Source organism: Pan paniscus, chromosome X (genome assembly GCF_029289425.2).
Source record: "Pan paniscus chromosome X, NHGRI_mPanPan1-v2.0_pri, whole genome shotgun sequence".
Taxonomy (NCBI): Eukaryota; Metazoa; Chordata; class Mammalia; order Primates; family Hominidae; genus Pan; species Pan paniscus.
In genome coordinates this window covers 53,268,458-53,291,574 of record NC_073272.2, presented here as the reverse complement: position 1 = coordinate 53,291,574, position 23,117 = coordinate 53,268,458, and the positions used below count along the sequence as shown (strand labels likewise).

Genomic DNA, 23,117 nt, shown 5'->3' with positions numbered 1-23,117 from the left:
GATATTTATTGAATAAACTATACTAGTTCTTGGGTCTCGTGTTCATTGATCCTGCCTTTGTATCCCAATCCAGTAGCTACATCTTCCCACATTTCCACCTGCTGAAAGCTGATCTACCCTTCAAACTACAGCTGAGGTCCTGTCTCTCCCACATAAACATGTTGCTCGCTCCCCAAATATAGGGAAAAAAAGAAGCAGAGAGCACATCTAATTCACTTTGCAATTTCAATGTTTATTTCTGATACCAAAACTTGACAGCACACAAGGGGAAAAAAAGCAGTAGACAAGGAACAGCAAATAAATTTATCTTGCATGCCACTTTCAGTCAACAGGATGTGGCTCTCTAGATAGCTGTGTTTAGAAGGAATCTGAGGCTTCAGCCTCACACAGGGGAAAGACTACTGCGATTGATAGCAATATCTGTGAACATAAGAAAGAAGAAGTAAAAAAATCAATGATATATATCAAATAATAAGGAATATACATACCAAAGAGTGCTGCCCCATACTTTCCTCATCTCCCTACAATGAGTTTCCTAATACTTCTAGCTCATGCACATAAATACAACCCCATGGACCCTATATCCCCCAGAGACCCTAACTGCCCAATCCAAAGTGATGTACCTACCCAACATCTCACTCAACCCAGAAGAAACCAATGGCACCAAAGTTGGCAGCGAAGTTGGCACTGGCTGTACCACCAGGACCAATAATGGGACCGGCAAAGGTCTGAGGGAATCTGGAGCGGGCATTCTGGTGGTATCTGGCCCAGAAGGTAAATGGAATTCTGGACCAGGGATCTCCAAAATCTCCTTCCTCATCCCAGGTCAGCAGCTCAAACTCAATGTCATCCCAGCTCCAGGGCCCAGACACAGCCTCATCTCCAATTCCCATGCGGGTTCTTGCTTCAGCCCGGGCTTCGGCCTCAGCTGCAGCAGCATCCAGAGCATCCAAGGCCTCATCTGCAGCCTCCATGAACTGTGCAGTCCAGTCACGAGGGTCTCTTTTCTGAACCTGAGATGAGGAATAGAAAACAAAACAAAATCCATTTACAATAGCCAAGATATGGAATCAACCGACATGTCCATCAGTGGATGAATGGATAAGGACAATGTGATACACACACACACAATGGAATACTATTCAGCCTTTAAAAAGAAGGAAATTCTGCCATTTGCAACAACATGGATGATGCTGGATGACATTATGCTAAGTGAAATAAGCCAGACACAGAAAGACAAATACTGCATGACCTCACTTATACATGGAATCTAAAAACGTCTAACTCATAGAAGCAGAGAGTAGAATGGTAGTTTCCAGGGCCTGGGGTCAGGAGGGATAGGGAGATATCGGTTAAAAGGTACAAAGTTTCATTTAGATAGGAAGAATATGTTCTGGAGATAGACCGTATAGCATGACGACTATAGTTAATAATAATGTGTCGTTTATTTAAAATTGCTAAGAGAGTACATTTTAAATGTTCTCATCACAAAAAAAATGTCAAGTATATGAGGCTATGGAGAGTTAACTAGCTTGATGTAATCATTCTGCAATGTACATGTATTACCAAAACATCATACTGTACCCCATAAATATGTATATTTTTTATTAGTCAGTTAAAAATAAATGAATGGGCCGGGTACGGTGGCTCACGCCTGTAATCCCAACACTTTGGGAGGCTGAGGCAGGCAGATCACTTGAGGTCAGGAGTTTGAGACCAGCCTGGCTAACATGGCAAAACCCTGTCTCTAATAGAAAAATAAAAATTTAGCCAGGCATGGTGGTGGCACGTGCCTGTAATCCCAGATACTTGGGAGGCTGAGGCACAAGAATCGCTTTAACCTGGGAGGCAGAGGTTGCAGTGAGCCAAGATTGCGCCACTGCACTCTAGCCTGGGCAACACAGCAAAACTCCATCTCGGGAGAAAACAAATAAATAAATAAATAAAACAAAATACTTAAAAATTACATTGTACACCATAAATATATACAATTTTTGTCAATTATAACTTAGTAAAGTTGGGAAAAAATAAAAATACTTTAAAAACCTAAAAAAAAACCCAAAACAAACTCATAATTGTATTAGCTAATATATTAACATATGTTAGCACCTAATACATGTTAAGTTTACCTAACAGCAACAACAAATACTACCAGCAATGCGGCACCTACCACGTGCCACACCTAGGATCTCATTCCTACCCTGGGCCTTTCCCAGCCAGCTATACTTCATCCCTTGACCTATCAATGCTGGAACAGTTCCTCCATTACCTCTGCAATGAATCTCAGCACTTTCATCTTGCTAGTCTCATGGTAGGAACGGAGGCCCCAGAGGAACTCATACTCCGGGGGGTTGCTGTTGGGCACTCGTCTGTAGTCCAGGTATCTGAAAGAGCAAAACAGTCTTTGTGTCTACCTACCCAGGCAGAATGGTAGTCCACTAATGAAAAATAATCTTACATTTTTTAACAACAGATTTCAGATAGCAACTCCTCCTCGGGCTCATTCCTGAACACCATCAGGGTATTTACCCCTTAATCATCAAGCCTTAAATTCCTGCACTAGAACGCTAAGCACTCACTAGAGATGCAGGCGAGGCTTGTATAGGGTCACAGAAAGGACAACATTTCCTTTCACTCCTTCTGCCTCAGCTCTAGCTCCAGATTCTTGTAATCTTGTCAGTGAGCCACAGAGGTCCATTGAAATGAGTACAATGCAGTGCGAAAGTGTCAGCCTGGCCCAGCCTTGGGAATGTCTACTGTGGGGATGGTGGATGGGCTTCACTTGCAAGACAACTGCTTAGAAAAGTAGAAAAATTAGAAAAATTCTGGCCGGGTGTGGTGGCTCACACCTGTAATCCCAGCACTTTGGGAGGCAGAGGTGGGTGGATTGCTTCAGGTCAGGAGTTTGAGACCAGCCTGGCCAACGTGGTGAAGCCCCATCTCTACTAAAAATACAAAAACAGCCGGGCACGGTGGCACGCACCTGAAGTCCCAGTTACTCGGGAGGCTGAGGCACAAGAATTGCTTGAACCTGGGAGGTGGAAGTTCAAGCGAGCCAAGATTGCACCACTGCACTCCAGCATGGGCAACAGAGTGAGACTCAGTCTCGAAAAAAACAAACAAAAGAATTCGCCCGGTATGGTGGCTCACGCCTGTAATCTCAGCACTTCTGGAGGCCAAGGCAGGCAGATCACCTGAAGTCGGGAGTTTGAGACCAGCCTAACATGGAGAAACACCGTCTCTACTAAGAAGACAAAATTAGGTGGGCGTGGTGGCACATGCCTGTAATCCCAGCTACTCAAGAGGCTGAGGCAGGAGAATAGCTTGAACCCAGGAGGCAGAGGTTGCGGTGAGCCGAGATCACGCCATTGCACTCCAGCCTGGGCAACAAGAGCGAAACTCTGTCTCAAAAAATAAAAAAATAAAAAATAAAGAATTTAACCATGAGGAGTATATGCAATAAATACTCCTGAGGACATAAGTGTTTCTGTATGCACAGAAACACATATGCACAAGTATAGTGTAAGAAACGAGCTTGAGAAGGGCTTTCTTTTATTTTTTTTGAGACAGGGTCTCACTCTGTTGCCCAGGTTGGAGTGCAGTGGCATGATCACAGCTCACTGCAGCCTCAACTTCCTGGGCTCAGATGATTCTCCCCTACCTCAGCCTCCCAAGTAGCTGGGACTACAGGTGCATGTCACCACGCCTGGCTAATTTTTGTATTTTTTTGTAGAGATGGGGTTTCGTTATGTTGCCCAGGCTGGTCTTGAACTCCTGGGCTCAAGCGATCTGCCCACCTGAGCCTCCCAAAGTACTGGGATTACAGGCATGAGCCATTGTATCCAGCCAGGAAGGGCTTTCTAAAGCTGACCAGCACACAGGCAGAATCATAAGAAGCAGGAAAAGCCCCTTAGGCATCACTTACTTCTGCTTTACAAACTCATAGGTGAGAAGTTTCCTTAGATCTCCAAGGAGGGGATGTCTCACCCTGAAGGTAAAAAAAGGAAACCCACAATCAGAGGCTATTACCATGCCCAAAGAGCTTTCCAGAACAGAGGTCAGAGATGAGAAAAGAGGCAGAGAGTTCAGAACTGTTTCCCCATCCACCCAGGTCACATCTTTGGGCTCTGAACATCCCCAAACCAAACCCTCCAGACCCCCAGGTTAATGCAATCCTGGGACCATCCACTGTTGCCAAAGGATGGTACAAACAGGCAAGAGATGAGAGAGCCCAATCATACCCAGGACGCAGTCCCATCTTGCGTAGTGCCTCCCAGAGGACAGCTGCAATGGGAGGCAAGGGGAGACAAGGGACGGAAAATAAGCATGGAAATCAGGCTGTGGCCAATCCCCAGCTGCAGGTCCAGCCACTCACCCTCACTGGCACGGTTGCCATTCATGAAGATGACACCCAGAATCACCAAGAGGAGACCGAGCTTGGGTGTGTCTTTGGTCCTAAGGGAATATAGAAAGAATATATTTTCAGCAGCCATTTGCACGAGAGACCCCAACCAGCTTGCCCATCTAGCCTCCCCAATATTCCTCAGCTAGGGGAGAATTATACCCCAGCTCTGCCCATGACCTGCTATGTGACCCTGAACCCTGGACCCTGATCTACGTGAAACTCCTAGAAAAAAAGCACCACTGAGAAAGGCCATGTTCCACCTTCTTTCCCATCTTACGTTCCCAGTATGCCAGCCAGGGACTCGGGGGTACTGATGAGAATATACAGGTGTTCTTCTTTGTCAATTTCTTTCAGCTGAATCCCAAATTTCTACAGGGGCAAGAAAACAGACTATGAAATTACAACATCTAGCATAAGCTACCCATAGGCAGACACTCATCTCCCTGAGACTTGCCCTAAACTCCCAGTAGGAACCCCATGAATCTTTGAAATCAAGACTTTCCCCATTATTCCTGTACCCCAGGGCTGCCTTCTCACCTTCTCTAGGACAAAGCATGCACGTTCAATGATTTCTGGATAAACATCAGTGTATTCACGGATGATATCTCTCAGCATTTCTGTAGGAGAGAGGAGGGAGCCATCTGAGCCGAGCGGGGGCCACAGAGCAGCAGTCCCTTTGCCAGCCCTGCTGGGGGTAGCACAGTCAAGGTCCTCAAGGGTGGAAAGAGCCAACCATGGAAAGGAGGGGATAGAAGGGGAAGGGTCATACAAGCAGAAGAATGCCGACAGAGCATGGAGTGAAGGGAAGGGCAGAGCTACAAGCAGAAGAATGCTGACAGAGCATGGAGTGAAGGGAAGGGCAGAGCTTGGGGAGGGGACACTGGATGCATACCTGAGCGCTTGATGGGCACCTTTGTGTAGTCCTTAAGCATCAAGTACTTGACCAACTTATTTGCCTGGGAGGGAAAAAGGAAATCATTAAACTTATACAATATTTACAAAAAAACTTGGTTGAATTACAGATGAGAGGATGACAAAGAAAAGAGCAAGAGAGGGGAAAAGTGACTGGGGAGTTACAGCTCTTACTCTTTCCTGAAGAAGGGCCACATCTCGGGGCTGTGCAGCACCCGGGTTCTGTGAGGCACGCGAGTTGGGAGAAGGGCGCAGGTTAGGCGAGGGGCGCAGGTTCTGCCAGTCAGGTGGAATTGGCCAATCAGCGGGGATCCAGTCAGGTGGTAGTGGCCAGTCAGTGGGAAGTGGCCAATCAGGTGGCAGTGGCCAGTCGGGTGGTAGCGGCCAGTCAGGAGGACCTTGCCAGTCTGGAGGACCCTGCCAGCCCGGTGGGGTCTGCCATCCAGGTGGGGTCTGCCATCCAGGTGGATTCTGCCAGGCCAGTGGATTCGGCCAGACAACAGGGCCGGGCCAGACAATGGGGTTTGGCCAGATCACTGGGTTCTGCCAGATTACTGGGTTTGGCCAAATCACTGGGTTCTGCCAAGCGACTGGGTTCTGCCAGGCTGGTGGGGTCTGCCTAGCTGGAGGGCTCTGACGTGCTGGTGGGGTCTGCCTGGCTGTCTGGTTTTGCCAGCCTGAGGGGTTCTGCCAAGCCAATGGCGTCTGCCAGAGCACATTGGGGGGTGCGCCAGGTGGGTTCTGAGTGGTCACTGGAACTGGTGCAGACCTCCAGGTCCCTGCAGCCAGTGGGGCCCGCCTCTGATCCCCACTGCTGTTCTCTTCAACATTCAAGTTATTAATCTGCATCATCAGAGAGAAGAAAAGTTCAGAATCACCAGTGGGTTCTGTGTCCTCACCTTATCTATTCCAGGAATGCCCTCTAAACCCTCACCTGTAGTGACAGCCTGACCCACTAGCCATTGGTCACCCTGAGTCCTGGGTTTGTCTTTCACTGTCTTCCAGGCAGGAGTTTCATCTCCGAGCCAGGCCAGGAGCAACCCAAAGATGGGGCCTGAGGCTTCTCCTCTTCCTATGTCCACCACTGGTTCTGCCTGTACCACCCTGAACAAATCACTCAAGTCACTTCACCTCTCTGGCACTTAATTTCCTTCTTTGTAAAATTGGCACTATGATCCCTACCTGGTAGGAGGTGCCTTTAAGGTTTAATGAGACAACCTGTGTGAATGTGCCTAGCTCAAGGCTTAACACATGGTGGTTACTAACATAACAAAATGTAAACTGAATTACATACAGGTTGTATATATTATTTGTGTCCATGTATTATCTCCCCATCAGTTTGTGAACATCCGGAGGACAGGAATAAACATTCTCTTCAAATGCCCTATAGCCTAGCTGAATACAGTTACATACATTGTTTTGTTTAGAACAAATGAACACCCTCAGAGAAGAAAGGAGAGAGCCCCAAAGCAAAATGAAGTTAGCAGGGATCTCACCTTGCGGGTCCTCTTGCCCCGAATTATTGTCCGGGACTCCAGATTCTGAGCCTGGGAACCATCTGCTGATGTCTGTGCAGTTGCACCGTCAGGTTCAGAGATACCTGGGTCGGTCTCTATGTCAGCCTGGGAAGTGGACATTTTGGCCTGATTTACATTCTGGGTCTGGGTATCAGCTGTTGGGGCCTTAGTGGTATCATTCCAAGCCTTGAAAGGGGTCTTAGGCCTGCTGTTGGCCAGGTCATTGGCATTGAGAGAATGAGAGAAATTGTAGGTGGCATTTGGGCCCACTTTAGTAGCGGCATTCTGGGCCTTGAAGGCCATCTCAGACTTGTTAGCAGCTAACTCACCAGTGGTTGCTGCCTGGGAAAAATCATAGGCAGCATTTGGACCCTTTGGGGTAGCATTTTGGGACTTAAAGGCTGCCTTGGGCTGCGTGTTGGGCACATCCTTGGCATTATGAGCCTGAGAGAAATCATAGACACCATTTGGGCCTTTTGTGGTGGCATTCTGGACTTTAAAGGCTGACTTAGGCCTAGCGGCAGCTGCTGAAACCTGAATGTCAGCCATCTCATTGGCAGTTGGGGGCTGTGAACTCTGGGGACTAGCAGCTGCGGTGGCCTGGTTAGTAGGTGGAGCCTCTGAGATCTGGATGGCCTCCATCAAGGTCTGCATAAGCAAGGCGCTGTCTTCTACGGAGGCCTCAGCCTGCAAACACAGGGGGGAAAAAAATTAAATCTCTGGGCCTCTGAGGCAGGAGGTGGGGTGGGAATAGGGAGCCCGGGTGGCAGCGCAGCAGCGGAGCTGCAGGCGGGAGGTGGGTGCAAAAACAGGGGGGCTGAGGCAGAGATCTAGGGGGCCCGCGAGGGGCGATGGGGGACCAGGCGGGTACTAAACATGTGGCAGGGGTGAAGTAGGGCAGGGGCAAAATGAGGGGTGGGGCGGTATGCGGAAAGTGGGCACGAACAGGGGCCGGGGACGCTCCAAGAGGCGTGCAGTAGCAGCTCAGGACGGCAGGCGGATCGCGGAGTTGAGAATAAGGGGGGTCGCACAGAGTGGGGAATGCAGAAAGAGGGAGGGTGGAGGCAGGAGGCTGGGGGAGGGGGTGACAGACTGCTCTACAAGCGTCAGGACTCTGGAAAAAAAAAAAATGGTTCCTTACCCACCCCGCATTCTCTGGGCAGATTGCCCTGACTACTAACAGGGTCTCCCCTCTCTCTGAGCAGGGACTGATGGCTGAAAAGAGACGCCCCTCCCCCTCTTCGATAAACGATGGGAATTCGAAAAGCCCACGGAGTCTAGTCACTAAATAGGGTCAAACCGGATCCCGGCGTTTGGGAGACCAAAGAGGCCCGCGGGGAGGGGTGACTGTCGGCTGGGGAAATGGTGGGGTGGGGAGTGGAGATCTCACCTGGAAGCCGAGGAGGCCCGCACCACAGTCCATTTTCTGAGCCATGGCTCCTGTCCCTCTGGCAAGAGCGGAGCCTGGGGGCTGTGGGAGAGGGGCAGGGCATTATACTACAGAGGGCAAATACGAAGGACCTAATTGGGAGGGGGGTGACTGTGGTCTGACTGTGCGGGCGGATAAGGTGAATGTGAGGAGGAACGGATCGGAGCGGTAAAAGTGAATGGGCGTCCAGATGGAGGTTCTGAACCCCGAGAAGCTACTGACAGGGCGAAGCTTCAAATGGGGATCGGGAAGCAGATGAGTTCTGAATTCGGAGGGGGGGTGCGGTTGGGTTGGGATTCGCATTTGGGAAGTTGCATGGAGGTTTTGAGTCAGGAGGAATCATCTAACAGTACAGATCGAGGTCAAGGAATCTGAGGATTTCGAACGATGGGAGGGATCGGACAGGGGTTTTGAATCAGGAAGGATCGGGAGGGGCATTGAATTGGGGTTTGGGGGGTGGAAGGGGATTCAGAATCCAGGGTGAAGGGATCGGGATAAAAAAAAATGGGGGCCCGCACCAGGGGGCAGATGCCCAGTCTGGGGGCTAATTCTCACCTTGCCTCAGGCCCCAACCCCAACCCCCTCGCTGCCTCCCTTCTTCACGACTCAGAGGATCGGGATTGCTGGGCTCGGCTCTCAGCAGCCGCACTCTCTCCTTGTCCAGGAGAAAATGCCAGCGCGGCAGCTTGGGCGACCCCGCCTCTTCGCCTAATATACCACCCACCGCCTCAGGACGTTACGCGCATGCGCAAACACTGAACGGCCAAAGTCAGTCCCGCCTGCTTTCCCAACAAAAGCTTCGTCCTGGAGACCATGATGCGCATGTGCGCTGGAAGGCGGTCCCGCCCCCTTTGCCAACACACCACCCCACCACCAACCAGGTCGACACTATACAACAGCACCTCCCCTTCCTCTACGCCCCCTCCCCCACAGATGCGCTGTGCCTCTTGGTCCCACCCCTTGCCCCACACACCGGCCCCCTACCTTTTCCGCAATGCGTCTCTATTCCGTCCCTCCCCTATTCAAGGCCCCTCCTGTCAGGCCGGCTTGCATCTCCACCCCCTTGTCCAGCATGCTTAGGTCTCTGTGTGGGGTCTCTAATTGCAACAAGTGTTAGACCTCTGCTGAGGAAACGGAATGGCCTGAGAGGATACACTATTGGAGCTAACAAAGTAGTAGTAGTAAGTCTGTGGCTGCCACGTGACTCCATGATTTCTCCCTCACCCCCTGCCCGCCCCCACAAGCTCCCAGACGCAGAAAGAACGTTAGTTTCTTCCCTTTCTTTCTGCAGCTCCGGTGATGGACTCATTTTGTGTGTGTTGGGGGAGGAAAGGAGGGAAGGGCACAGCTTGTACATCACAGCAGGATTTGTGCTGGAGCTTGTCTTCCTGTCACAGCAGCCCTGGGAAGTGGATGTCAGCACCCCCATTTTGCAGATCAGGAAGCTGAGGCACAGATACATTGCATGAACTAGACAAGGCCACAGAGCCAGGAAACAAAATGCAAAATTTGGGTCTGGGTCTTCCTGACTCCAAAGCCCACGTTCTGCTCATGCTGGCCTGGGGACTAAGGGTACCCCTCCCTCCTCCATTTGAGCAACAGACCACGGCACCCCATTTGTACCAAACAAGCAAAGTTTGTGTTCTAGGAGGCCCAAGCTCATGCTCTGCATTCAGGAGGACACAAGCAGAGGCCCCCACCCTCCCCCTGCCCTGTGTGGGTCCATCCAGGTGTGGGAATTGCTCCTTGGGGTCCACTCTGTGCTCAGAACATCAGGCCTCTTCCTTATCAGGGACATAATCACAATGTCCCTGAGGCCTTCCTGGTGCCCACTGGAGCAGCCAGGACAATCAGACCTGTGTGTCTGAGCCATGGCAAGCCCTGGTTCCTTTCAGGGCTGGGGCCTGGGGCAGCTGTGGTTTTATGGAGAGAAACTGGGCTGGGCTTCAGAATTCCAGGGATGGAGTGCCCAGCCTGTCTGTCTCGAGCTGTGTGAGCCCGCACGGGTCACTCAATTCTCTGGGCCTGGTTTCTCAATGTGCAAAGTGGAATGCACAGCAAGTGGGTCCTACCCAAGGACACACACACTGCTATGCTTCCAGGATAACTGGAGAAACTCAAAAAGGCAGAAAATTAAATACAGATGTGAGGTGACTCAAATTAAACTGGTACATTTCCAAAATTCAAGACAGATCTTTGTGCAGTTCACATTTGTTCTGGCATCAACTCATGCCAGAAGCCTGAACATGAAAGGAAGCTAATGCTAGGAAGGACTGCAGCATTTGGTCCCCAAGGGCCAACATCAGTTCTGCCTGGCTGGATGACTTTCCTCATCTGTTGCATAGCAACCTCCTCTGTCAGCTGCCTGTTTTTCCTCAGCACTTCCTCTGTAAAGTGTCTGCAGTGAGACGTGATCAGACTCAGGAAAGGAGGTCAGAAACACCATTTTCTATGCTATCTGTTTCCATATCTCTATCTTCGGTCATGACTTGGCCTATGAATTCTAGATCCATAGTAACTACCTACCTCACTTCTCCAAATGGATATCTCTCAGTATTCTCTAAATTAACAGGTCCCAAACCGATTCCTTCATACGCCTCCTCCTTCTCACCAACACAGTGTTTCTCCTCTAGTTATGCCTTTCTCCCCCATTTAGAGTGTAAACCTCTTAGGGAGACAGATTTTTGTTTTATTCATTGTTGTTTCCCCAGCACCTAGAACCATGCCTGGCACATTTTTATATCCTCAATAAATATTTGTTAAATGAATGAATCGCACTCTCCATCCCATTGCTAAAGCAAGAAACCTGAGAGGCAATTTTTCCTGTGATCAATTCACTTATTTTTCCTCATTATACAAATAATGCACACTCATCACTATACATTCAAACACTGCCTAAATATTTTAGAAATTAAATAAACATCACTAAATCTCATCACCTTGGACAATTGCTTAGATTTGGTGCTACCTTTTCATACTTTACGCACATATATGTTGTTACATAAATGATGTGTTATATATGCCAGACCTTAAATTGCATTCTTTTCCTTACTGCTTCCCACTTCCTTTCAATTCTACCTTCACCTGCCAAACACTTGTTTTTAACACCATTTGATATCCTTCCATACTCAAAAGTTGTTTTTTATTTTTACAAATTTAAGATTACATGAACTTTTATGTGTCTGAATTATCTTATTTGACAACAGTCTACCTGTGATTCGTTCTTTTAAATGACTGCATAATATTCCATGGTAAGAATGTACCACAATGTATTTAACCATTCCCCCATGGATGGAATCCATTTTAGTTTCAGGATTTTTGTGGGGAGCGTGGCACATACAACAACATTGCAATAAAAATACTTGTACATATATTCTTATACTTTAATAATTAATGTTTGTCTTTATTTCCGTGACACCAGAAGCCCAGGAGTAAGACTGACATACTCTACAAGACTTTTCCATTTTTTTTTTTTTTTGCCAATCTTATGTGTATTTATTGGTATCTCCTTATGGTTTTAATTTATATTTCTGATAAGCAATGTGGTAGAACACATTTTTATACATTAATGAACATATTAGATTTATTTTGTAATATGCTTGTATATTTTACCTGTTTTTCATTTGGGTTGTCTGTCTTACTGACTTTTAGGAGTTCTTTATATAGCGTTATAGATCCTTACTGAAAACCCTTGGGGCCAGATGTATTTCGATTTTTAACATTTTAGTAAGGTCATATATATTCTTATTTAACAGTTCCAACTGCAAAAGCCACAAAGGCCAGATATTCACTTCTTCACATGCCCTTGGCAGCTAAGAGAATGTGATCTAGGATTTACCAGTGTGGCAAGCTCCTGAAGACCATCCTCAGATTCAATGATTTGCTAGAAGGACTCGGAGAACTCAGAAAAAGTGTTATGGCTATTGTTTATTACAGTGAAAGGATACAGATTAAAATCAGCAAAAGTAAAAAGTACATAGGGAAAAATTCAGGAGAGACCAGGCACGACTTTTCAGTTGTACTCTCCCAATGGAGTTGTATGGCCAGTGCTTAATTCCCCCAACAATGATGTGTGAAAACATGTATGAAATACTGTCAACCAGGGAAGTTCACCCAAGCCTTGGTGCCCAGAGTTGTTTTTGGGGTTCAGTCAGATAGGCATGGAGCACCTGTGTGGTTGACCTTAGTTATTCAGTCTCTAGTCCATGCAGAGGTTAAACTAGTATCTCTCAGCCCAAGGCTCACACCACAAATCACACTGTTAGCACAAACTATCCAGTGTGGGCCAAGGCCACAGTAAACAAAGACACTCTGATCAGGCAGGATACTTCCCAGGGCTTACAGATTATCTCCCAAGAGCTGGTCAAGAGCCAAAGCATTCTTTGCAAAAGACCTTTTTTTGGAAAGCACAGGGTTTGAACATTGCAGACCTGCTGAGTACAACCCTTTCACTGCAGTTACAACTTAGACCTAACACTTTGTTTCAAAGGAGTAATTCAAATATGCAGTGATGGAATTCACCACCATAGTTGTGGTGGTGGGAGCAGCAGCCACAAGAAAATCCAGTTTCTAGGGGCAGCATTAGCGGCAGGGCTAACATCCGGTGTCCATTGTTCAGTAGCGGCAGCAATGGTATCCAACCAGCTAATACATATGGCTTTTTTTTGTTTTTGAGACAGAGTCTCACTCTTTCACTCAGGCTGGAGTGCAGTGGCATGATCTCAGCTCACTACAACCTCCACCTCCCAGGTTCAAGTGATTCTCCTGCTAGAGCCTCCCGAGTAACTGGGATTACAGGCACCCACCACCACGCCCGGATAATTTTTCTATTTTCAGGAGAGATGGGGTTTCACCATGTTGGCCAGGCTGGTGTAGAACTCCTGACCTCAGGTGATCCACCCACCTCGGCCTCCCAAAGTGTTAGGATTACAGGCATGAGCCACCATGCCCGGCCCTATGACATGATTTTTGAAATATAACTGATGCCCTACTGCTTTTAGGTAATATTTTATTAATTCTGCTTTTAAAAAACTTTTTAAACTTTTTATTTTGAAATAATTACAGATACACAGGGAATTGCGAGGATAGTACAGTGAGGTTCTATGTACCCTTTATCTGCTTCCCCAATGGTTACATCTGTGTAACTGCAGTACAAAATCAAAACCAAGACACTGACATTGGTACAATATGTGTATATAGTTCTATATCACCTTATCACATGTGGAAGTCTCTACAAACACCACAGCAATCAAGACACAGAACTATTTCATCACCACAAAGATTTCCCTCTTACTACCCCATTATAGTCACAACCAACCCTCCTCCACCGCCCCCATCCCTAACCCCTGGCAGCCACTAATGTGTTCTCCATCTCTATAATTTTATCATTTCAAGAGGTCATGAAAATGTAATCATACAATATGTCACATTTTGAGATTGGCTTTTTTCACACTCAGCATAATGCCTGTGAGATGCATCCCAGTTGTCTTGTGTATCAGAGTTTCTTGTTTTATTGTTGAGTACTATTACATGGTATAGAGGTGCTACAACAGTTGGTTTAACCATTCACCCACTGAAAGACATCTGGGTCATTTCCAGTTTTGGGCTACTGTGAATGAAGCTGCTACACACATTTGTGTACAAGTATCTGTATGAACCTAAGTTCCCATTTCTCTGGGATAAGTACCCAAGAGTGCAATTGTTGGGGTATATAGTAAGTGCATGTTAGTTTTACAAGAAATTACCAAACTTTCCTAGAGTGATCATACCATTTGACATTCCCACCAGCAATGTGTGAAGGATACAGTTTCTCCAAATCCTTGCTAGCATCTGCTGGTGTCAGGATATTTTGGCCATAGGTGTGTAGTAATATCTTACTGTGGTTTTAATTTGCATTTCCCTAATGGCTAATGATGTTGAACATCTTTACATGTGCTTATCTGCCATCCATATATCCTCTTTGATTAAATGCCTCTTCATGCCTTTTACCTATTTTTTAATTAAAAAAAATTTTGTGGGTACATAGTAGGTATATATATTCATGGGGTACATGAGACGTTTTGATACAGGAATGCAATGTAAAATAAGCACATCACTGAGAATCCATCCCCTCAAGCATTTATGCTTTGAGTTACAAACAACCCAATTACACTATGTTACTTTAAAATGTACAATTAACTATAGTCACCCTATTGTGCTATCAAGTAGTAGGTCTTATCCATTGTTTCTAAGTATTTTTTGTACCCATTAACCATCCCCACCTCCTTCCCAGCCCCCCATTACCCTTAATTGCATTGTTTTCTTTCTTTTCTCTTTTACTGTTGAATATTGAGAGTTCGTGTATTTTATGTATGAGTCTTTTGTCAGATATATGGTTTGCAAATACTTTCTCCCAGTTTGCAGAGACTTTTGCAGGGGAAATTTTGAAGAAATTCAATTTATTGGTTTTTTTTTTCCTTTTATGGATTGTGGGCTTTATTTCATTTCTAAGAACTCTTCAACAAGCCCTAGTACCTCACAATTTTCTCCTACAATATCTTCTAAAAGTTTTATGGTTTTAATTTTTACATCGATGTCTGTCATCCATTTGAGTTTAAGTTTTAATGAGGTGTGAGGTTTAGGCTGAAGTTCATTTGGCAGCGGGGAGGGGGCAGGGGGGCGGGTGTCAGAGCTATGGATATCCAGTCAGGCCAGTACAGGGTGATTAAAGGGTGATCCTTCTTCCTTTGAATTGTTTTTGCACCTTTGTCGAAAATCAGCTGGCATATTTGTGAGGCAATTTCTGAGTTCTCTGTTCTATTCTATTTTCTGTGTCTGTTCATCTACCAAATCCTACAGTCTTGATTATAATAGTCAGTAGTCTCAAATTTGAATAGAATGATTTCTCCCACTTTATCTTTCTTTTTCAAAATTATTTTATGTATTATTCTGGTTCTTTTGTCTTTCCATATATTTTGGGATAATCTTATTTATATCTACAAAACATCTTGCAGGGATTTTGATAGGAACTGCACTTAAACTGTGTATCAATTTAGGGAAAATTAATATCATTTTTTACATTGATTCTTACAATCCATGAATGTGACGATATGTGCTTCTCCATTTATTTTGCTCTTCTTTAATTTCTTCACTAACGTTGTAGTTTTTAGTATAGAAATATTGTATATGTTTTGTCAATTTACACGTATTTCACCTTTTTTTTTTTTTGAGTCATTGTATTCTCTTTTTTTTCTTCTTTGTTTTGAGACAGGGCCTTGTTCTGTTGCTGAGGCTGGAGTGCAATGGTGCGATCATGGCTTACTGCAGCCTTCAACTCTTGGGCTCAAGCGATCCTCCCACTTCAGCCTCCCAAGTAGCTGGGACCACAGGTGCGTGACACCATGCCCAGTTAATTATTTGAATTTTTGTAGAGATGTGGTCTCCCTATGTTGCCTAGGCTGGTTTCGAACTCCTGAGCTGAAGTGATTGCTCCCGCCTCAGCCTCCCAAAGTGCTGGGATTACAAGTGTGAGCCACTGTGCCCAGCCCAGTATTCTATTTTTAATTTCCACGTGCTCATTGCTAGGATATAGAAATAAAATTGATATTGGTAAGTTGACCTTGTACCCTGTGACCTGCTAAACTCACTTATTAGTTCTAGGAGATTTTTTTTTTTTTTGGTAGATTTTGGGAATTTCTACATATACTATCATGACATCTGGAAATAGTGAGTTTTATTTCTTCCTTTCTGATCTGTATTGCTTTTCTTTCTTTACTGAGCTGGCTAGAATTTCCATTATTATTTTGCTTTTTGTTGTGCTTTGTTTTTTAAGAAGCATGCTTAGATTTACCTTTAATTTTTAATTTTTATGGATACATATTTGTTGTATATATTCATGGGTTACATGTGATACTTTGATACATGTATATGATGTATAATGATCTCATCAGGGTACGATCTTGTATAATGATCTCATCAGGGTAACTGAGATATCTATCACCTCAAACATTTATCATTTCTTTGTATTGGGAACGTTCCAAATCCACTCCCCTAGTTATTTTGAAACATACAATAAATGATTGTTAACTATAGTCGCTGTATTGTGCTACTGACTACTAGGTCTTATTCCTACTAACTGTATTTTTGTACCCCTTAAACAACCCCTCTTTAAGCTCCCCACCCCCCACCCTTCTCAGCCTCTGGTAATCATCACTCTACTCTCTACTTCCATGAAATCAAATTTTCCTTAGCTCCTGCATATAAGTGAGAATATGTAATATTTGTCTTTCTGTGTCTAGCTTATTTCACTTAATATAATGTCCTCCAGTTCCATCCATGTTGCTGCAAATGACAGGCTCTCCTTATTTTTATGGCTGAATAATATTTCATTGTGCATATATACCATATTTTCTTTATCCATTCATCCACTGATGGACCCTTAGGTTGATTCCCTATCTCGGCATTGTGAATAGTGCTACAATAAACACGAGAATCCAGTTATCTCTTTGATATATTGATTTTTCTTTCTTTTGGACCTATCTCTCACCATATACAAAAATCAAATCAGAATGGGTTAAAGACTTAAATATAAGACCTATAACTATTAAAGTACTGGAAGAAAACATTAGGGAAGTGCCCCGGGATTGGTTTGGGCCAAGATTTTTTTAGTAAGACCTCAAAAGCACCTCAAACAAAGAAAAAATGAACAAATGGGATCACATCAAGCTAAAAAGCTTCTGCACAGCAAAGGAAACAATCAACAAAGTGAAGAGAAAACCTACAGGATGGGAGAAAATATTTGCAAACTATTCAACTGACAAGGAATTTAATAACCAGAATATATAAGGAACTCCAATAACTCAATAGAAACACACACACACATACACACTCCGCAAATACTCCAATTTAAAAATGGGTAAATGACCTGAATAGATAATTCTCAAAAGGCATACAAATGACCAAGGGAATATATTTTTAAAATGCTCACCATCACTAGTCATTAGAGAAATACAAATCAAAACCACAAAGAGATATAATTTCACTCCAGTTAATAATGGCTATTACCAAAAAGACAAAAAGTAATGGATGTTGGCAAGGATGTGGAGAAAGAGGAACACTCATACATTTTTTTTGGAATGTAAATTAATACAGCCACTTTAGAAACAGTATAGAGGTTCCTCAAAAAACTAAAAACAGAACTGTCATATGATCCAGCAACCCAATACTATTTTGATAGCAGTGGTGAGTGCAAATACTTACCTTGTTCCTGATGGCAAGGAGAAATTCAGTCTCTCACCATTAAGTCTGATGCCAGGTGAAGGTTTAGTGCATATCTTAAAAAATCAAATTGAGGAAGTTACTCTCTATTAGTGGGTTGCTGACAGTTTTTAGCAAAAATGAACTGTTGGATTTTCTAAAATGCTTTTTCTTTGTCAATCAATATGATAATGGCTTTTATTCTTTAGCCTGTTGATATAATGGATTACATTGCTGGATTTATGGATGCTGAACCGTACATGGAATAAATTCCACTTGGTCATGGTGTATAACGTTTTCTACAACACTGGATTTGACTTACTAATATTCTGTTGAAGACTTTTGCGTCTATGTTCGTGAGACATATTAATGTGTAAGTTTCTTTCGTGTACTTTGGTTTCGGGATGAGGGTAAGACTGACTTCACAGAATTAATGGAAGTTGTTTCCTCTTATTTTCTGGATGAGATTGTGTAGAAATGCTGTTCATCCTTCTTTGAACAATTGTTAGAATTCTTAATTTCTTTTATAAGAACTTCCTTTGGCCATTATTTTAGGATAGGTAGGCTAGAAACAAATTCTTAGTTTTCCTTCTTCTGGAAATGTCTTGATTTACTCTTCATTACTAAAGGATATTTTATTTTCATTGGGTATTTTATTTTCATTGAGTATTTAATTCCAGGTTAATGAGTCTTTTCTTGCAGCACTTGAAAAATATTGTGGCCTCTATGGTATCTAATGAGAGAGCTTCTGTCTGTCATTGCTTTGGTATTCTCTATAGGTAAGGTGTCATTTTGCTCTGGTGGGTTTCAAGATTTTTTGTTCTGTCTTAAGCTTTCAGAAGTTTGAAAATGGTTTCTTTGACCATATCTTCTTGGGGGGTTGCTCAGCTTCTTGAATCACTGAATCTGTGGGATTGTCTCCTCCACCCCCAAATTTGGGACATTTTCAGCCATTGTATCTCTCAACACTTTTTCAGTACCTCTTCTCTCTCTCTTCTGTGATTACAATGACACATATTTAAATCTTTTGTAATAGTCCAACAAGTGCCTAAGGCTCTGTTTTTTGTTGTTGTTGTTTTGTTTTTCAGTATATTTTTCTCTGTCATTCAGACTGAATAATTTCTATTGTTCTATCTTCAAGTTCCTGATTAATTCTTCTGTTATTTTTATTTTGCTGTTGAGTTCATCTACTGAGGTTTGTTTTTTAAAGTCCATGTATTAAAATTTTCAGTTTTAAAATTTCCTATTAATTTTTCTTTATATCTCTGATTTCTTTTAGAGATTTCCAATTTCTTTGCTAAGACATCCTTTTTTTCATTTGTTCTAAGCATGTTCACAATTGCTCACTGAAACATTTTTAGGATGGCTGTTTAAAAATCTTTGTCAGATGATTCTAATAACTGTGCCATCTTGATGTTGATGTGTGTTGACCGTCTTTTGTCACTCAAGTTGTGATTATTACAGTTCTCACTATGACAAGTGATTTTCAGTTGAATCCTGGATATTTTTGCATATTATGTTATGAAGATCTGGGTCTTATTTAAATCTTCTGTTTTACCACATGTAGGTGGAAGTCCAGGTTCCATACTCAGATTCCACTGATACCTGGGGTTGAGGAGCTTCCTGTCACCATGGGCTAAGTGACAGTTCCAGCTTTTACCAGTACCACTCTGCTTGGGAGAGACTGGGTGCCCAGTTACTTCTCTCCAAATGGCCTCCATTGAGACCACTGATAGACAGGTATCATTGTTACTGTTGGGTGGTGATAAAAACCTGACTCTTCATTAGGCTTCCTCTTGATACCACACCATTTGTTAGGGGAGAGGCACCTCATTATCACTCATTAGGGGTGGAAATCTAGGCTCCCCACATAGTCTCTACTAACTGAGGGGACTAGAATGTTCCCACTCCCCATTCATCTTACCACTCTATCAGGGAATTAGAGGTCTTATTACAGGCTGGCAAGGGCGGAAGTCTCTCTAGTTGGCCTTTGCTAGTAGGGGTAGAGGTATAGTCTTCTCTGGTATTTAGCTACAGTAGAGCGGTCATTGTTTAAAAAATTTTGTCAGCCAGGCGCAGTGGCTCACGCCTGTAATCCCAGCACTTTGGGAGGCTGAGGCAGGCGGATCACCTGAGGTCACAAGTTCGAGACCAGCCTGGACAACATGGCAAAACTCCGTCTCTACTAAAAATACAAAAATTAGCCGGGTGTGGTGGCACGTGCCTGTAATTCCAGCTACTCAGGAGGCTGAGGCAGGAGAATCGTTTGAACCCGGGAGGCGGAGGTTGCAGTGAGCCAAGATCGCACCACTGCACTCCAGCCTGGACAACAAGAGTGAGACTCCGTCTCAAAAAAAAAAAAAAGTAAAAAATAATTGCCTTACTAAGCTGTCTGTTCTTTAGGTGAAGAAAGAGTGGATTTACATTGAAGCTTTTTTTTTTTTTTTTTTGTCTGTGCCCTTTGGTGTTTCCAGTTTGCCAGTTTCTCTAGCATCTGGTCTAGGATGTACGCAGCAAAAAGAAAACACAGGGAACTTACCTCCATGTTGATTCCTTGGTTCCAAGTTCCCTAGAGAATACATCATCTTCTTTTCAACTTTCTGGGTCTTCTTATGTTTTGTTTATATATTTTTTCCAGAGATGAATAGGGAAAATACATCTACCCTGTTTACTACTTCTTTCTGGAAGTAGAAGTCCTCAATTCTAGTATTTTATTTTTTTAAAAATCTATTGTGATTTCTTAATGTACAATCACACTATAAGAAAAAGAAATAATTTGATCACTTCTTTTACAATATGAATAGCACTTATTTGGTGGTCTTCTCTGAGTTGCTAAAACATCAAGAGCAATATTGACTAATAATCTAAATAAGTAACATCCCTTTCTTTTTCCTGAAGTGACTTTACCATTTTGCCTATCAGAATAATTATGGCTTTTTGATAAGTAGTTTTTAAAAATCATATTTAATAGCTTCTTTTTCTCCCTATTTTACTTTGGGTTATTCATAATGCCTCTCTCTGCCTTATTCCCCAGTCAAACCCATCACCTATTCCTGTTACCATTTTAAGTACATTTTTATTGCATTCTATTACCTTTTTCTCTCTTTTCCACTATCTTGTTAGATGGGAGCATGAAGAGTGGGAGAAATGAGAAAGAAGGTCAAGTAGGAAAGAAAGGAATTGAGGAGGAAGAGAGGGAAGAAGAAAAGAAGAAAGAATATAATGGGAATAAGAAAAGATGAATGAAAATAGCAGCTGGAAGTAAATGGAATTAGGAAGATAAGGAAAAATAAGATAATGGAGAAAGAACAGATACTAAGTTGAAGTAGAAAAAGCAAGAGGAGGCCAGGTGCAATGGTTCATGCCTGTAATCCCAGCACTTTGGGAGGCTGAGGCAGGTAGATCACCTGAGGTCAGGAGTTCGAGACCAGCCTGGCCAACATGGTGAAACCCCGTCTCTACTGAAAATACAAAAAATTAGCTGGGCATGGTGGCAAGTGCCTGTAATCCCAGCTACTCAGGAGGCTGAGGCAGGAAAATCGCTTCTACCCAGGAGGCGGAGGTTGCAGTGAGCCAAGATATTACCATTGCACTCCAGCCTGGGCAACGAGAGCGAAACTCCATCTCAAAAAAAAAGAAAAGAAAAGAAAAAGAAAAAGCAAGAGGAAAGAGAAGAGGATGTAAGGTGGAAGAGCATGAGAGGGAGGCAGGAGTAGATAGAGGGGTGGTATGGACAAAATGTTTGTGGCCCCACCAAATTCAGATGTTGAAACCTAAATCCTCGGTGTGACTGTATTGGAGATGGGGACTTTGGGAGGTAATAAGGTCATATGGGTAGAGCCCTCATAATGAGATTAATGACCTTATAAGAAGAGAAGGGAGAAAGCTTGCTTCCTCGGTCTGCTCTCCACCTTGTGAGGACACAACGAGAAGATGGCTATCTGCAAACCAGGAAAAAGAGGGCCCTCAACAGACAGCAGATCTGCCAGTGCCTTTGTCTTGGACTTCCCAGCCTCCAGAATGGTGAGAAGTATATTTCTATTGTTTAAGCCACCCAGTCTATGGTAGTCAGTTACAGCAGCCCGAACTGACTAAGACAAGAGGTTAAGGAGTAGATAAGGAGGGATGAAAAATAAACAAGGAGAGGGATAAAAAAGAGGAAGGAGGGAGTAGAGGAAACAACCAGGGAGAAAAGAGAAGTATTTGAAGAGGGACAGGGACAGGAAGATGAAGAAATGAAGTAGAATCACACCTCACCAATGACAGTGATTTCATTCTGCAGAGAAGTTGTCCTTTGCTCTCCTCAGATTCCCTGTTCTCTTTATGTTGGTACCCACCAAAATGCCAGAGGTCATTTCTCACATCTCACTCTGGCCTTGAGATAAGACCACCGTGGTTTTCTACTATAACAGCCACATACCCCATGTTTTGAGTAGATAAATTTGTTTGAGATACTCAGTGTTTATCACCCACTTTCTGTTAATGATTGTTCTGCAGGTATGGGTATTATCTGACAAACTCCGGTATGCAGGAAATGTAAGTTATTTTCTCTGCAACTCAACATAAATTATATGTCAAGTTCCCATTCTACCGAGTGGTGGAAACTTAATCTCCAGCAGTATGGAGTCCCCCTCTCACTCTCTGCTTTGGGGCTGTATTTAAGTTCTAGGGATGTTAAATAGTGTCAAAACATCAGGATGGGTAACATATGTTGGGTATCATGTATCCATGCTGGCATACATGTCATATTTGTTTATCAATGTCTGTCCAAGCAGGTAGCTGTTGAGTGAGCTTCCTTCTTTACTGTAAAGCTGCTTTGGGTCCAACTATCTCTTTGGGTATCATATATCACTCATATACATGGAAAACATTCTACTGTTCCTATGATATGCTGAGGTCTATTAACCTCTGTGAGGCTGTCTTTGTCTCACATATACTCCTGTAAATACCCTGAGCTGAGGGAAACCACACGAAGAGGCTCCAAATAATTATAGACACCACGCAGACAATTCTATTTTGTAGTCTTGTCCTCTCTGGCCTTAGCCAGAAGGTGAGACACAAGAACACATTGCTTAAGGATCTTACAAACCTACCTGGCATTTCTTCCCATCCCTAAAATATGGGGCTAATGGTTCCTCCTTTTTAAGGAACCCACAATATCTACTGACTCTTTGCTTCCCCATGCTTTTCTTCCACCACAGAATCAATGTGAGGCTGGAGGCACCAACAACCAGAAAAAAAACCTGGACAAACTAAAAATCAATCACTTTTTTGGACCTGTCAGAGAAATGAAATTTCAGGGCAAATCATCACCCTAAAATCTTGATGGATAGGCAAATCTGGAGTCACATATGCATAACTGGAACATCAGATGGAGAAGAGAAAGAGAATACAGCAGAAGAAATATCAAGTAATAATAGCTAAGAATTTTCCAAAATTAATGACAGACACCAAATTACAGATCCAGGAAGCTCAGAGAACACCAAATATCTTACTTATAATAGAATAAGAATAATAATTATAGCAGCTTTCATCAGAAACCATGCAAGCAACAAGAGTAAAGTGAAATATTTAAAGTGTTAAAAGAAAAATGACTACCACCCTAGATTTCTACATATAG

General features: G+C 43.7%; 1 protein-coding gene across 5 annotated transcripts in view; it reads right to left on the bottom strand.

The window, feature by feature from the left end:
- Positions 1–211: 211 nt before the first annotated feature.
- Positions 212–23,117, bottom strand: part of MAGED1 (MAGE family member D1) — a 99,282-nt gene continuing 76,376 nt past the window's right edge. The window contains exons 2-14 of one of the 5 annotated variants that reach the window (XM_055106844.2): positions 8,225–8,305; positions 7,369–7,521; positions 6,814–6,939; positions 5,492–6,160; positions 5,298–5,361; positions 4,943–5,022; positions 4,683–4,774; positions 4,376–4,455; positions 4,242–4,284; positions 3,926–3,988; positions 2,270–2,384; positions 628–1,013; positions 212–420 (exon numbers count right to left, since the gene is read on the bottom strand). In XM_055106844.2, coding sequence (XP_054962819.1) covers positions 636–1,013; positions 2,270–2,384; positions 3,926–3,988; positions 4,242–4,284; positions 4,376–4,455; positions 4,683–4,774; positions 4,943–5,022; positions 5,298–5,361; positions 5,492–6,160; positions 6,814–6,939; positions 7,369–7,521; positions 8,225–8,269 — 1,908 coding nt within the window. In that variant the 5' untranslated portion in view covers positions 8,270–8,305 and the 3' untranslated portion in view covers positions 212–420; positions 628–635. Of the gene's footprint in view, positions 1,014–2,269; positions 2,385–3,925; positions 3,989–4,241; positions 4,285–4,375; positions 4,456–4,682; positions 4,775–4,942; positions 5,023–5,297; positions 5,362–5,491; positions 6,161–6,813; positions 7,522–8,224; positions 8,306–8,818; positions 8,983–23,117 lie in introns of those variants that run through there. The other 4 variants (XM_055106845.1, XM_003804875.6, XM_063601973.1 and 1 more) reach the window with 4 other exon arrangements.